Genomic DNA, 16398 nt, shown 5'->3' on the forward strand with positions numbered 1-16398 from the left:
CTTGGCCAGAGGCCTGTCTGAATTTTAAGTGACCTGTTTGCCCACTTGTGTGTCCCTGCACATCTCTCCCTTTGCTTTTTCGCTCTGTCCGTCCTCTTGGGCTTGCTGGTTTAAGAGGACGTACGTATATCAAGGGGTTCCTTTCAGTCCTGGAGGCCCAGGGACAATATTTCTTATTTCCCATGTGGCTGGATGAACCCGCCCCCTGTCACCTCAAAGCTCTATATAAGACAGCAAAAGGGCTCCGATGATAAGATCCAAGACAAGCTTGGCCATGCGGTGTAAAGTCCTCATCTACGTCGTCCTCCTGACTCTCATAAAGCATGGTGAGTATTGTGTTAATACATTCAATGGGCTGTCACAAAAGCTGCATTGTTGATTCTTCACTTAATGACAACATTTGAGCTGACCTGGATTTAGAGAGATTGATTCTAAGCTATCTCAGAGGTACTTTTACAGTAAAAAGTCCTGAAGTGAATCATTCATTCATTTATCTGTGATATATCATGGTATGTTTAACTCAGTGGAAGTTTAGGCAAGTGTAAAAGTACTAACGCATTGTTGTCAAGTTCTTTAAGTAAGTGTAAAAAAATGCGGATGCATTGTGGTCAAATTATGAAATATTAGTGTCAGCATGCACCTGACCTACTTTTTTTGTAATATGGCATAGGCTACCAAGAGTAATGGCACTTTTAGTTTAAGTATAAGGCCTTGTGTTTTTTGTATTTAAAATTAAAGTAATGTTGTACTAGTTCGATTCAGACATGTCCTCTGCTATAAAGACTGATGTATCACTGTCTTGTGCTATATGCACTTAATGAGTTATCAGGATTTGTTTGTGTAATAATATAATGTGTTGTGTGTTTGTAAAATTTTAAATCAGAAATACAGGCAAAAATGACACCTTCCATTGTGGGTATTTCCCAAAACATCTCTCATTTGAATTTCTTACAAAATGTATAATTTTACATTTATATCATGACATATGACAAATGATATTGCAATATATCATGCAGTGACAGGCAATTGTGCTCCCTGTCTGGCCTAGTAATCTCATACAGTAGAAATAACACTATAAGCATTTCTAATGTCAAGAAGTGAAATCACTGTATGTGTACATATGCATTTTAAAAGTTAATTAAAGAGTAAAGTTAATTAAAAGGTTAATTAAAGAGTGTAATTACTATTGTTATAAGATATAAAAGTTGTTTATCCTTTGATAGTGTCTTGAAAATCTGAGAACAAGATGCATTACCTGAATGTTTTAAATAACTGAAAAAAATGTAAATGTTGATCAAAGTTTAAAGAAAGTTTAGTTTCGTTGTTGCATCAGCATGATGTTTTCTGCTCAAATGCTGAGACATTTTGTTGTTGTTGTTGTCTAAATAGGTACTTACTAAAGTAGGGAATTCACTTCACAAAAGCAGAGAATTAGTTGCTCTTGTTCTTTTCCTGCCGGTCAACCTGGTGTAACTGGTCCATTTATCTCACTTAAGACAATAATGCAAACACTTCATATGAGAAAAACTCTTTAGTGCTCGGCTTTATACCTGTCATAAGTATTTATTGTACTAGTTACTAATTAAGCTCATTGTGTGGCCAGACGACTTAAAGGCTTTGTATTTACACTGATTCAAGGAAGTTATTGATTTACAATTGCAGGTAAAAAGAAAGAATGTGAAGTGGAAATTTTCACAAAAATGCTATTCTTTTATCTTTCTTTGACACGTTCTAAAGAAACTTCACAGTGTTTACCAAGGCTGAGATAAAGCTGTTTTTTTCCTGTTTTATTCAGTGTTACTGCAGCTCGTCTTTTGGTTTTTGTGACAGTCAGTCTACATTCTAGTTTGGTAGTACATTTCAAGCCTTGTTTTAAATCTGTTATTAAGCTATCTATGTGTTTGTTGTCTGTTTACATGTAGTGTAGCATAAGCATAACTACAGAGTGACAGTTGTCTGACTCATAAATCAGTTTTACAGCCAGATCTTGTTTTGCTAAAATAGCTAACATTAGAAGATACTAGCTAGTCAACATGTCTCACCAGAATAGGTTAGTCGATGACAGCAAAACTACTGCTGTACAAAGTGCTTTATTTCTTATAGGATCACATTTTATCATGTAAAGGAGTATCTTTTTTTGAAGATTCAATGCCTCAAAAGAGTAACACTGTTAGCTAGTCTACACATGGTCATCCCTTTGCTCCAGTCCTGTTAACTTAAAATTGTAATACATTATTTAGGGCTTTGTTGACTGTATTTCAAAAAGGAAGACATTTCAATTGCAGTCTGAAGGTTAAAATATGTTTATTCCAGAGGTATTGAGGTCAAACTTGAGGACGTAGATTTCGGTCTAGTTTTGATTAGGCTCCAACAAGTAAGTAGGGACATGTGAATTTAATAACCTGCAGACAAAAACATAGTTGGGACCCCTTCAGAGATCCCCCTAATGTTTAATATAATAGAGCCGGGGAAGATACCTTGGGAGCTCAGTTTTATTCACACTAAAGTATGAAGCTGAAATTAAAACTTTACTCCCCTCTGTAGGATGTCAGACTCAGTCATCTACATCTAAAATGTGTCTTTTCTTACAGTGTCTCCATCTGGAATACAAGCCAGCCCAAATTCAAATGCCACCCTCCCCTGCAATGTGACGATACCCTCTTATGTGGACAAAATAGACAAGTCTCTCATCAAAGCTGGCTGGAGAAAAAACGGCTCTGACATTGCCTCATTCACTCAAGCTGTGACACAAATAATGGAAGGCTTTAGCTGGGACACTGGTGATTTCGTCAATGGGGACTTTTCACTGACCATCCTCCGAGCCAGTCTTGAACTGCAGGGGACGTATGAATGCACCATTAGCTACAACGCCACAATGCTGCATTTCAGTAACACTACATTTAGTATCCTTGGTAAGTCATTGCTGAGATTCTAGGATTTATTTAGTGTACATTCAAGCTGAACTGTTTTAACCTTTGTTTTTACCAAATGTTCTTCTTTCTCTGTTTAGCTGTCCCCACTCTGTCTGTCCCGCAGCAGTGGGTGGTGTTGGAAACAGAAAGCCAACTAAAGTGCATTGCAGACAGTTTCTACCCTCCTCCGGTGTCTTTCTCTTGGATCAGAGACGGCCAAGTAATTCAACCTTCATACAATGTTCAAGGTGAACTGACTCCAGATGGGTACTACATGGCTATTGGCAACTTGACCTTCTTTCCTTCCCGTGAGGACCAGAATGTGACCTTTGGGTGCCGTGTGTCACATGGAGGCAGCTATCAAGAACTGGATTTTCAACTCAATATCACCTGTAAGTGAGAAACACATTCCATCAAAATAAAAGAACAGAATGAGTCATCACATTTCTATTTTTGGAAGGACTATTATGTTAAGCTCCATAAATCAACAACAGGTTTTTTCACTCCTCAGACCTTCCTTCTGTTAAGCTTTCAGCCGTGCCATCCAAATCCGACAACATTCCTCTGACGCTGTACTGTGACGTTGAGAGTTTCTACCCAGAGGATGTATCTGTGTCCTGGCTTCAAAATGGCACAGTCCTCCCTGAGCCCCCTACCACTGACCGGAACCCTGATGGGACCCTTAGAACCAGGCGCTATTATACTTTAAGTGCAGAGCAGAGGGAGCAAGGTGGGAAGGTGGAGTGTGCAGTAAACCAACCCGGGGTAGTGCACCCAGTGAGTGGCTCAGCATTTTTAGAGATACTCGATCCCAGAGGTATGGTTTCAGATATCTCAAAATATATATATTTTTTTTTGCAAAGGACAATACACAAGACCACACCCATGTGTAGCATTCAGTCTTTCATTCTATGTTCATTTGAATATTTTTCACATCTGATGCAAACGCCTCTTAAATCAGATGGTATGGAAAACTTTTTAAAAAATACAAAGGATCTCAAGTGTTTGAAACATTTTTTTTTCTTGATTTTGATTCTTTATAACAGTTTGAGACTTTGTTTCCTTTCAGATGAAGCACCAGTGTTGACCAAATCTGCCAAAGCGTCAGTGGCAATGATGTCTATTTCTATTGTGCTGGTGTTCCTGCTCTGTTTTGGGTTTTCTTGGAGGAGGAGGGATGGTGAGTAAGAATGGACCTTGCATCTAGAAGTACATGCATCTTGTCGCACGGCAGGACATCTGCCCTTTAAGAATGTTTTATCTGGCCTTTTGTCGCAGGCCTTAAATGGCAAAACATTAAGGCCATTATCATCCAATAAATTATGTTGTGACCCCTCAGGTAAATAATTATATACTTTGTAGGATCCTGCTTCAAGTATTGAAGCACTGGTATATTCTCAGAGAAACATATTTGAAAGAAATATTACATTTACTTCATAAAGGACCGGTTTCATAATAATAATAATAACTTTATTTATAAAGCGCTTTCAAACAAAGTGCTGTACGGGTTCATTCAAGGTCTTCTTTCTTGCTTTGAATCATCTCTTTTAAAGTCAAAACCAAAGACTGACATTTCAACAACTTTGCTTCTATCACCCGAGTAAACAATTTCAACAAACTACCATAGTTAGTTAGTTATAGTAAAGTATAGAGAGAATGAAATACAACTGGTTTCAGGAAAACTTAATCCGGCAGGTTGTGAGAAACCGGCTTCAGATTTAAATATACCTTTCGCAGCTGATCTCAAAACAATGCATACATCATACCATGTGATTATTTCACAATGCCTGACAGCCCCACACCCACACACACTGATTCCTTTATCTATATTCTTTTATCCCCGACTTAGAGAAACAGAAATCTCTAACTGTGTCAGGGATCATCCTCCCTCCACACGTGACAGTCGGTCAAAAGGGCAGGGTGACCGTGAGCATAGAGGGCAGGAGGGTGGACCGAGTCCAGACTGTTTGGTTTTTAAATGACACCCCTATCTCTGACACCTCTGTCACAGGTAAGATTGTGAATACACATCCACATATACAACATTAACTGGCAAGTCATTTGTCTCCCTCCACATCATGAGCCTTTCTTCAATTTTAGTTTGGATCACAAAGTTTAGCTTTGTGTAAAGCTAAAAACTGTCTTTGTTTTGCTTATTTCACTCAGTTTCTGTTAGAATACAATACTCCGGACATTAAAAAAGTTCAATAAGTCACTCAAATGTAAGTTTACTTATACTGAGGAATTTTCAACACTGCATATTTCTTGGTAATGCATCTGACTTCCTGGTACGTTATGTCACGCCAAGGTTGCCAGGTAACCAGTGGAGGTGCACATTTTACATGTAGTGTTTCTTGAAGATATAACCATAGATCTCATGTCTCTACCAATATCTTTTTGGTATAATAATCTTTTTCCATTCTTTATGACAAGCTACGCTAACTGAGGCATGATGACCACAGCTTTATAGACTGGGGCTGATATTTTCATCTTAGCCAGAAAACTAAAAGGCTGGATTCTGAAAAATACATTATATTATTTTAAGCGGAAACAGGAAGCTTGAAGGTATTTTGAAGAAATAGGAAACAGAGTATGTTTTTGAAACTGGCATGATAAAACATTATGAAACATGGCTTCTATATTTTCTTTTGAATTGCAACTGCTCCTAAAACCATATTGTCTCTCTTACCCTTAATTCTGCTAACAATTTACAATCTTATCTGGATAGAAACCTCTAAATCTAACTTTAACTGCCTCTATACCCCCCTAACAACCATCCACCTGCCCTACGGTCTAACTCTCACCTCCCCAGTGTCAGAGAAAGGCCGTCTGCTGCCCTCCAGAGACGAAATGGGTTACTACAAGCTGCACACTCAAGGGCCGCTGCACTCATCCAGAAATGGCATCCAACAGCTGATCTCCTCATTCACCTTCATCCCCCAGATTTCAGTCCACAAGGGGGCGGTGTTTAAGTGTCAAGTGTCCTACATGGGAAAGGATAAGATTGTGGCGGAGAGGGTGTCAGAGAAGTTTACAATTCTATGTACATAACACTTTATTATGTTCACTTTACCTATCTTTTTTAATTTTCAAAACACATTTATGATTTTATGTAACTTTCTATTTTAGCTGCTCCAGAAGTATCAGAAATCCAGCTGGCTGAGACGTCAAACGACTCTGGTGGGGATTTAAATTATTTCTCAATTTAAAACATGTTAAACCTTCCTGGTTGTGAGAGGATACATTTATGCATTCTCACATTCTGTTTTCCAGATGTCATCAGTATGACAGTTCGGGCATCACATTTCCATCCAGACGTCATTACTTTCCGCTGGTTCTGTGAGGGGAGCGAGCTGAGCCCTGTTGCCTCACAGGCCTCGTCCTCACCTAGACCCAATTCTGAAGGCTTCTTTTCTGCCTCCAGTCAGTGTAAACTACCTCGCAGTGAACTGGAAAGGGGGGGCACTAAAGTGTGGGTAAGCGTCCACCACATTGCCCTGAAACAGCCAGTCACCCGTGAGACCAGAGGTAAAAAAAAAAAAAAAAGAAGAAGAAATCAGGACAAAATGAGCAATACATTTCATGATATAAGCTAAAAAATAAGAACAACGTATGATCATTTTTAACCCAAATAGGCTTCATGAAGAGCCCATGTGTTTCTGAAGTCATCCGCTCCACTTCTACACCGGATCAGCCTTTCATGCTTGGATGTGAAATCACAGATTTCTACCCTCCGAACATCTCCGTCACCTGGCTGAGGCTCAGGCAGGGAGAGCGGGATGACAGAGAGGATGAGGTGATTGAGGGAGGAGAGATGTGGGGCCCCATGCAGACTCATCCCAGACTCTACAGGGCCGCAGCTTCACTGAAGAGGAGGGCGCCAAACGAGGGGAAGGAGGAGAGAGGTGGAGGGATTATTTGTAGAGTGGAACACTGTTCTCTAACTGAGCCTATTGAGAGACACTGGAGGAATGTTGACATTGGTATGCATCGTTACTGGCACTTTTATCATCAACAACAAACTCTTTTGAAAAGAAGCTCAAATCGCACATTCAGCCACACATTATTTATTTTCAGTGATATCAAGTAATTTATCGTTGTTTTCTCAAGCTCTCTCTAATTACCTCTCTTATAATCTTGGGATAAAAAAGCTTCCGCAACTAATATGACATGATTTGAATAAGTTGTGAGTTAGAGAAAACAACCAGAAATGTATAGATGTGTGTCTGCTAAGTCTTACGTACTTTCTGATTAATTCCTGTAGTTGCTCCTTCCATCCCTCCGTCGATCTCAGTGTGTTGGAGCAGTGAGGGGGTCGGTGTGTTCTCCCTCCTGTTGAAAGGAGGTCACCCTAAGGTCAAATTAGTCTGGGCAGCGGGAGGAGCCACACTTTCACCACTGGTGTCCAATGAGACAGAGGAGATAGGAGATGATGGACAGAGGGAGATGAAGAGTTTGTGCGCCCTCGAGAGGTCAACGAGCCTGCCGAGTCCGACGAACACACAGCTGGAGAGACGGAAGAATGGACATACAATAAGTACTCACCCTTAACACAGATTCACATAGCTGCAAAATAGCAGAAAATTCAAACGTAGTCTAAATTTGCATGTTCCTAAAAAAAATGCACATAATGGAAGAGTTGCGCTCAGTTTACATTGTTGATGTGACGATGAAATGAGTGTGAGAGTTAACTGAGTGAGTGAGTATTTCACTTTCTGGAGGCGCCTTACAGGAAAATCTGTTTCTGTTGCAAGTTGGGGTTTAGGAAAAGATCCAAAACTGTTGTACTCTTTGGACCTGGTGAATTTGGTTCATATACTGGCAGATGCTGTTGTTTTTTGGGGGGGAATTCCTGCTATGTTTGCTCTTATTTTAGACCTCATTTCTTTTACAGTTTTTTGCTAACTGTTATGAAGCATTCAAATTATCTCATGCAAAATGGTCAATGGAGTACATGTAGGTTGTCTTACATAAAACCAGCCCTGATGGCTTTTGGAAAGAATGCAAGTTTCCAAGGCACTTCCACATTGGCCTCACTTTTGAAACCAGGAGGCTTCGTCCTCTTAATTTAATTTCCCTATTTTTCTGTCACAACGTCTGTAAGTGCTGTCTTCACTTGAACTGTTGTTCATTTACAGAAACAAAACATGCAGTCACAGACCCTGATGCTGAAGGGATAGAGTACATCGATGAAAAAGTGGACGGAGACAATAACAACATTGAAAGGGATGAGGAGACAAAGTCTGATCTGGACGAGGACAGTGACAAAGAAACGGATGAAGACCAGGGCGCGCTGCAAATCAACAAAGTCAACTTGAGGAATGGACCCCATGAAAATGAGAGCGCACGTTTGAGAGTGTGTGTGGAGATCATACATCCTGCGCTCAAGCTTCCTGTTTATCGAACCTGGACAGGTAACACACACACACACACACACACACACATCTCACTCCTGTTGTTTTAGAGGATACAATTAAAAGAGCAAAAAGAATAAGGTGAGCTTAAACATAAATAAACCTAATTTATGAAGAAATGTAACTAAGACCACTGTTGTTGGTTGAAAGAACAGTTTTAATGCGGCTATACTGTCAATTTGTTGAACACACAAAACAGGAAATGTGTTGTTTTTTTTTATTTAACCTTTTTTTAACCAGGAAGGGAAAACTCATTGAGATTAAAAATCTCTTTTTTAAGAATGTCCTTTGTTTAGTTTTTAAACACAGTTGTGTCTTCTCTTTCAGAGCCATTTGAGGAAAATTCATCTTCTACATGAAAGCCATGGTGTGTGCAAGAGCATAAATATTTAATGTACTCCATTTAATGTCTTATATAATGTATATTTCTGTAGTAAATGTTAGTTATACTTTTAGGATATCCAACTCTTTTTCATGTGATCAACAGCTGTGGTCCTACTTTCAACATTTGTTTATCTTTATTTATTACTTTTATTCTTAATCTTCCATCAATTCTTTGTTTCATTTGATCCATGATTTTTACAAACATCCATATTTTTATACAAAGACTTTACAATAATAATCCATCAGATGTTTTATGACTGTATTTGAAAATAAAATCTAGATACATTGTCTGAGAAGGATTTCTTTGGTGGTGGATTTAGTTTTGTTCCTGTCTATGACAATGAGTCAGTGTGTTCGTATGTGCTGATGGTCAACCACAGAACTAAGTTCTCATTTAAAAATAAACTTCTGTATTTTTTTCTTTTTTTTTTTAATGGGGAGGGGGGATTTTTTGCACTCTGACCACAGAAATGTCACATCAGTGCTGAGAAGTGGAGGTGTTGCATGCTCGAACTGGGCAATTGAAATGTTAAGTTTAGAACTTCCTCCTCTCAGTTTACAGTGTTGTGCAATTTCAACTTACATGTTGTATGTTGAAAAGGTTTTTTTTTTAAATTATTAAATGGGCCTTTTTTATATATTGTTGATTGTTGTACTTACTGTGATACAGGATGCGCACTGCACATTTTAGTTGTAAAAAAAATAAATAATAATAAATCTAGATGTAATTATGAATATCAGAAATAGACCTACATTGTAGCTTGTTCAATGACAGGATATCCGCATTTGGCATAATGGCTATACAGGTTATATCCAATTCCAAATAGGCCTATCGATTGCAATAATTATGACTACAAACACTTTAATTGCAGATATCAAATCTTATGTGTTTTGCTGTCTTTTGATAGGTAGGCTCATTTTGTGTGTGCAAAGAGTTTGGTCCTATAGCCTAACAGTTCTAATGAGTCGTTATAAGAAACCCCCTCTGTCATGAGCTCGTGCTAGTTTTCCATCGCTTGTGGTTCAACTTTTACAAGACCTGTCCTCTCGTCGGACCTTTCAGAGACTCGCTGTGTGACGTGCATCACCAAACCCTGCAGCAACACGTCGTTCAGCTGCTGCGGTACCTCAGCTGTGTTAATCATCCTCTTCCTTGTTATGATACACCGGACATTTGTCTGTATGAGGAACTGAACCGTGACAGTCGGACACACGGAGCTTGTTGTGGAGTTTGTGGTGTTCAGTTAACATTTGAAAACCGACACATCAGATACCATGAACGAAGATCTGAACATGGACCCTGAAAGTCCCTTTGTCGGCAGGGTGGAGAGAACTTTCTGGACAGTTTGGGTGAGCATCACCCAAAACCACATCTCTAACTAGATTAATGCTATGCTAAAATGTAAATGCTTTCAAGAGGAAATGGGATGTAGATGGATTGAGGATCTCTCGATTCCTGTATTAGTGCAAATCTCTCACTTAGCCTATGCATTTTGTATTAATGTCTCTCCCCTATAACGCCTGGCTCCTCACCCCTGTATCTATATACGCATCTTGTTTACGCACGCACGCACACACACACACGCACACACACACACACACACACACACACACACACACACACACACACACACACACACACACACACACACACAGAGAGAGAGAGAGAGAAACACGCCTACACACACAGTTTGCAAACAAAGTGTCAAACTTGTGTAGTTATGAAAGTTCCGTTTATTTCTTCGTAATTCTGTCTGAAAAATAACCTACAACTTTAAAATACAGTAATTAATTTGTATGATTTCAGAGAGTTTGGGGAAATAATTTTGTGTTAAGTTAAAAAGAAGTTCTTGATAACCATTTCTTTTTTTTTTCTGTTTTTTGGCTACAGTATAAATAACTAAAACTAAGTAAAATTTGGAATTTCAGTATCTCTTGCAGTGTTCTGATCTTTGAAACACTCAGCATTATTGTACTTCTGGCTTTTTGGCACAAAAAAGGAAAATTAGGAATTATTTGCTGGTAAAATCTATTTGATAATATAGTGATAGCACCCAACTCTGCTGTTCTCATCTGCTCAACTGCCCATTTTAGTATCTTTAAGCTCGTTGTTTTAGTTGAACACCCACACTTTCTTTTTTTTTTTTGACGAACACTGACAAAATCACTGTTCATAAGCCTGATCATCAAATTGAATGTAGTTTTAATTTATAAAGTTAGTCACTGAGCAGATTTGCTGAGTTGAAACCAGACTGTGCTCTGCCTGCCCAGCACCTAACACATTTAGCAACTAGCCTTTTGACGTTTAGCAAATAAAGAGCCATTTTATGAAATCAGGATTTAAATGAGTACATATTTTCATCAGGTTGCATTAGACACGATTCAAAACCAAACTTTTCTTCAATGATGTAAAGCAGTCTCAGGGTATAAATTAATAAGATTCCAGTTTTGTGTTCACTGCAGAATAAAAAAAAAAAAAAAAAACAATAAAAAAAACAATCAATGCATGTTTAAAAGGAACCATATCTGATGTGATTGTTTTTCTTGGAGTCAAGACCACAATAAACCCAGAAGCCATTGTGTGTGTGAACATTGTAATGGTGTGACAGGAAAAGGGACTTCCCCAAACGGTTGCTGCTATACGCATTGCATAAATACTCCTAAATGTTACATAAAAATGTACCTTAGATACAAAAAACAAATAACAGCATCAAAAACTAAAAATCTAAGTCTGTGAATGCATGTTAACATGGATAAATTTGGCCATATAATTTAAATAATTCAGGATGTTTTTGAAAAACAGAGACACTATATATGGACGCAGATTTCAAATTGAGGAAAAAATAATGATTATCTGAATTGGTAGTTTTGAAACCAATTGCATAAGTACAGTTTTGTTATTTATTTTATAATTATTTATAATTTGTCTGAATTAACGTTAAAACATCAATAAGTCAAAAAGTCTCCCTTTTATCTCATTCTCAGTACTATATAACTGGAGCTGTGAACAGATTACTCAGACCAGAGCCAGCCAACGCCAACGAACAAAACTCCCTCCAGGAATCAGCAGTTGACAGCGAGCCTGCAAAGGTTAGCCATTCAGAGGATGAAGTTAACCGGAGGCAGGTCGATGAGGAACAACCTCTTGCCCCAGCATCTCGGCCAGCTGTTGCCTGGGATCTTGGCACCACAGATATTGACCTGGGGCCTGATGTAGAAACCATGCAGTACAAATCTGGAAAAAAGGATTCTGTGGAAGATGAGGACACCAGAGGGGAGGAGCTCAAACAAACAGATTGTGATGATTTAGGGCTACCCGTGGTGGAAGACGAAAAAGCAAAAGAACACGAAGAAGAAGATCGGAAACTGTGCACTCAGAGACAAGATGAGACTCCAGAAAAAGATGAAGATGACCAACGCGTAAACACAAAGTCACAAATGCTTAAAAGCGATGCAACGAGTGATGATTTGGTAAGTTCTGAAGGTGGGAGGGAAATGAAGCCAAATGTTCCTCAAAAAATGGAGGAAACTGAGACAACGATCCAAGATAAGGTGGAAGATAATGAATATGATTTGGATGCAGAAGGCATTGAGATGAAATCATGCACAGTCACAGAATGTAGCCCTAACATTCACATAGAAAAGGAACACATGCAGAAAAACGAGACGGATACATTGATGAAGCACGAGGAAGTGGAAAACAGTCAGGGTGCACTAAGTAGAGTACAAGATGAAAAGCAACTCTCGGAAAGTGAAAAATGCTCAAAAGAGGAACTACTTATTGCATACAACAGAAGCAACATTGTATCTGAGGATGAGCTAATAGTTGCTGGAAAAGAGCATGTGATAGCTCCCAGAAATATGAGCAATAAATCTGAGGATGTGAAAGGGAAGGCCAATAAGAGCACAATGGAAGAGAGAGAGCAGGAAGCTGTCCTCGATGAAGAAAATGTGGATGCGGCTGAAAGAAAACAGGCATTAGATGAAGTGCTGGAGCAGGAAGACAACTCTCAAACAGTGCCAGAAGATTCAAACGATATAAAGAGCTGCAGCGATGAAGTTTTGCTGAGTGCTAAAACTGAGCTACAGACAAGTGAGCAAGAGGATGTGGCAACGGAAGCCCACGTGCAAACCAAAATAAGAGACACGGATGATTTCTCAACAAAAAGTTTTGACACATCGATCACTGAACAGTTTATTGATGAACCATCAGACTTTTCAGTAGACAAGAGATCTCTTGATACAGACCAAGTACAAGACGACATTAAAGAATGTTGGGAGGTAAGAGCATGTAAAGCCATCTCAGTTACTGTTCAATCTGAAGGTGAGACTGGACAGGAAGAAAGCTGGGAGTTTCAAAATATTCCCCAGGGAATATTTGAAGGCCGGTCTGATGTGACGCCGGAGCTTAATCCTCCAACATGTGAGGAAACACAAGAGGGACTTCCTGAATACAACAATGAGCCAGGACCAGATGAAAATACAACACAAAGATTCCTGGAAGTCGGAGATTCCAAGGAAGTCCAGACCACCCAATTACCAGAAGAGGTGGAGAGCAAAGAGCCAGAGAGCCTTCAAAACAGTGGACGTAGCACTGGAGCCGACTGTTTACTGGTGCAAGAGCATATGGAGGAGGTTCAAGAAAGCAAAGAACCACTCGTCGAACCAACAGCTCACGAACCAGGACCTTCATTTGTGGAAGACGGCGGAACATCTATGGTTGCCCCTATGAAGAGCTGGGATGAACACTCCGAAAAGGAACTTGAGACAGACTTGACAAAGACAGAAGATCTGCAAGATGAAAAGCTTTTAGTGGAAACAGATGAGGGATCTTTTGATTCTAAAGAAGCTGATGCTGCTGGAGAGGATTTTGAAGCAACAGAAAATTTGGAGGGAGAAGAAACTCCGAAATCCCTTGAGGCTAAAGAACAAATGACAATGGAGACAAGATTGCAAGAATTGGTTGACGCTAAGAAAACAGAAGAGAACAGCGACAGGACATCCGGCGTTCAAGATGATATTCCAGACATTGGATGCGTGAAACAATCTGTTGTGACTGAGCTGGTATCGAACAAAGAGGCGGAGCTGAACGATCCAGGCAACAATGTGGAATTGGAAGTGTGTAAAGTTGAGGAGGAGGAGGAGGAGGCAGTAGAAGCTCAGATTCAGAACAAAACTGAGGCGGAAATATTTGATCTGCAGGTTGATTGTATGGAGGCTGAAATAACCATGGAAGATAATGATTTAATTTCAGAATTGATGTTAGCTGTGAAGTCCGTTGAGGCAGAAAATCAACTACCTGACACTGAAGCAACTAATGAACTGGAGACAATTGAGTCCAAACCAGAACATGATGTGTGTATGATATCAACAGATGAGGTGCAAAAGAATATGTTGGAATCAGTGGGGAGTAGTGATGAAGAAATGGTTTGCTCAATCAGTCCAAGTCAAGACGTAATTGAAGAGGAAATCCTTGACATGTGGATGGAGACATTGTCCAAGGACGATGAAAAACATCAAGAATCACCTGAGTTTGGACCACAAATGAACCCAGAAATAGACCCATTGAAACAGGAACAAACAGGGGAGGATACGGAGCAGCTTGTTAAGTCAAATTCAGGGGAATCTGAATTAGTGAGCGATACAGAGATATCTTCATCAACAGCAGAGTCTGGATTTTCCGACCAGTCTCTTAATGAATGGAGCCCACAAAACAGTGAGGCACAGTTGCTGAAATCAACTAGCCCTGGGTCAGTCCAAGACGTACATGACATGTTGGTGAATGTGTCTGAATCAGGGAGCATCTTTGAATTGTCTCCACAACAACATAACTCTGGATCCCAGGATAATTTGATGGAGGAGACACCGGATGCAAGACAGTTATATCTAAAAGATGAAGAGTCTGTGAGTGGATGTCACCAAGAGGAGAGACATTCTGGAGAGGTTAGACATCTAGATGAGGAATCGGATCAAACACAGGAAAAAACCCATGAGGAAAATGGATTACAGAAAGAGATCGATGGCGAAGTGAAGGACCTCTTGGACTTTAAAACCACTGTTGAAGCAGATGTGACATCATTGACAGAAGTCGACGCTCTTCTCCAACCCGAGAAAACAAAAGTTAAACCTGAGACTCTTGAGATAAGTGCGTTTGATTCTCAAGAGGAAATCCAACACTCTGAATCCACCCGTTCGAGAAGTGACTCCGAGGCTACGTCCGAGGAGGGTATTCTGTCGTCTGAATCTGGTTCACAAGACGACTCCTCAACCCAATCAGTGCCTGAGAAAAAAAGTCTGGGATTGCCAGAAGAGATAGATGATTCATTACCAGGTCTAACCAGGACAGAGGTGGCAGAACAGCTGCAGACAGAGTCTGAAGATCAGAGTGAGGTATTGTTTCACTTATATATAACAATAGAAGTTTAATCATAAATTCAGTAAATAAGTGTTCAAAAACTAAAAAGAATGTTTAATTTGACATGTTTTTGTCTTTTCAGGTGGATGCCTCTGTGCTCGACTTTTCTGCACAAAGGTCAAGAATCGCTGTGAAGAATCCTCGAGTCAGACCACCAAAAGATCCCCGCTCCTTGCTTCATATGCCCTCAGTGGATCCCACTCCTGCTTCATGTCTGCCAGTCAAAGTCCCTGCAGGTGTGCCTTTGGGAGGCATTGGCATTGGAATCAAACTTCCTGGTGAGTCACTTTAAACACCCGGAAAGTCACTTCTCTGAGGGTTTTTTCCTCATCTTTAAAGTTGATCACACTTTGTTTTGTTTTGTAGGGCTTGGTGCTGGTTTTCCTGTTCTGAAAAAAACAAAACAGATGATGACAAAAGAAAGTAGCCCAGACAGTAACCCACAGGTACCATTATGATATTTTAGTACCACTTTTCTCTTATGTTGATGTGCAATGTAGATTGTTAAAAGTCACTATATCAACAGGAGCCTGAGACAAAGCCAGAAGAAAAGAGCATTGTTCCTGAACAAGATGAGGCACAACACAAGCCTAGATGGATGCCACCAAGACACCCAGGGTAAATTATCACAGTGTGGACATTATTCTGTTCTACACAAAAAAGTGAACTAGTTTCTGATTCTTATTTTTTCTTATGCCTGCTTAGAATTGGAAATCCACTGATGTCTGAGCTGAAGACAAAACTGAAGAAAACCACAAAAGACTGAAAAGAAGAGGAATGATAACACCTGTTGTGAATATTTAAATGTATGATATAAAGTTCCTTTTTTTTTTAAAGAATGTATGACATTAAACACTGTGGTGACAAGTACTTCATGTTGGTAAATTTTGCTTATTTTCAATGTTTGTAATAAAGTTAAACCTTAAATAAATTTCACTTACTTTGACAGACAGTGTTTATACCAAGCAGGGGTGGGTTTTTGAATAGCTTTCACATTGATCTCTATAAGGGAACATAATACACAAAAATTTAAGAGAAGATCTTTGAAAAGATGACATTTTAAACATAACTATTTTTCCCCTTTTTTCCAATTAATTTTATCCAACAAGACAATACCAGCAACAGGAATATACATCTTCAACCACACCATACTGTCATTCCCAGTCCTCCACCTATATCCCGAGCCCAGTGAAAAGCAGCAAATGGATGTCATAACATTCATGTAAAGACATAATATAAGACAAAAAGACAAATATAGCATAAAATGAAATAC

The 16398-nt window shown here is 39.4% G+C and overlaps 2 protein-coding genes across 4 annotated transcripts in view; both read left to right on the forward strand.

Moving 5' to 3' along the window:
• Positions 1–100: 100 nt before the first annotated feature.
• Positions 101–16398, forward strand: part of LOC306842077 (uncharacterized protein) — a 53442-nt gene continuing 37144 nt past the window's right edge. Inside the window, exons 1-13 of one of the 3 annotated variants that reach the window (XR_013781666.1) lie at positions 101–326; positions 2592–2912; positions 3011–3304; positions 3424–3729; positions 3982–4092; positions 4762–4923; positions 5641–5955; positions 6042–6092; positions 6186–6440; positions 6548–6895; positions 7177–7449; positions 8051–8326; positions 8654–9311. Coding sequence is in view for 2 of the 3 variants with exons in the window: in XM_079372120.1 (XP_079228246.1) it covers positions 248–326; positions 2592–2912; positions 3011–3304; positions 3424–3729; positions 3982–4092; positions 4762–4923; positions 5641–5955; positions 6042–6092; positions 6186–6440; positions 6548–6895; positions 7177–7449; positions 8051–8326; positions 8654–8685 (2823 nt within the window). In the remaining variant the exon portion in view is untranslated. Of the gene's footprint in view, positions 327–2591; positions 2913–3010; positions 3305–3423; positions 3730–3981; positions 4093–4761; positions 4924–5640; positions 5956–6041; positions 6093–6185; positions 6441–6547; positions 6896–7176; positions 7450–8050; positions 8327–8653; positions 9352–16398 lie in introns of those variants that run through there. The other 2 variants (XM_079372120.1, XM_079372121.1) reach the window with 2 other exon arrangements.
• LOC306842066 (uncharacterized protein) lies at positions 9695–15995 on the forward strand. Its single transcript, XM_079372100.1, has 6 exons — positions 9695–10060; positions 11696–15100; positions 15208–15403; positions 15492–15571; positions 15652–15743; positions 15831–15995. The coding sequence occupies exons 1-6, from the start codon at positions 9986–9988 to the stop codon at positions 15889–15891; spliced, it is 3909 nt and encodes a 1302-aa protein (XP_079228226.1). The 5' UTR covers positions 9695–9985; the 3' UTR covers positions 15892–15995.

This window comes from Symphodus melops (genome assembly GCF_947650265.1).
Source record: "Symphodus melops genome assembly, chromosome: 21".
Taxonomy (NCBI): Eukaryota; Metazoa; Chordata; class Actinopteri; order Labriformes; family Labridae; genus Symphodus; species Symphodus melops.

Bases quoted from the DNA above. Each gene is read 5' to 3' on its own strand.
- LOC306842066 (XM_079372100.1), top strand. From the start codon at position 9,986: ATGAACGAAGATCTGAACATGGACCCTGAAAGTCCCTTTGTCGGCAGG. The intron at 10,061-11,695 runs GTGAGCATCACC...TCTCATTCTCAG, and splicing joins GAACTTTCTGGACAGTTTGG to TACTATATAACTGGAGCTGT. The intron at 15,101-15,207 runs GTATTGTTTCAC...TTGTCTTTTCAG, and splicing joins AGTCTGAAGATCAGAGTGAG to GTGGATGCCTCTGTGCTCGA.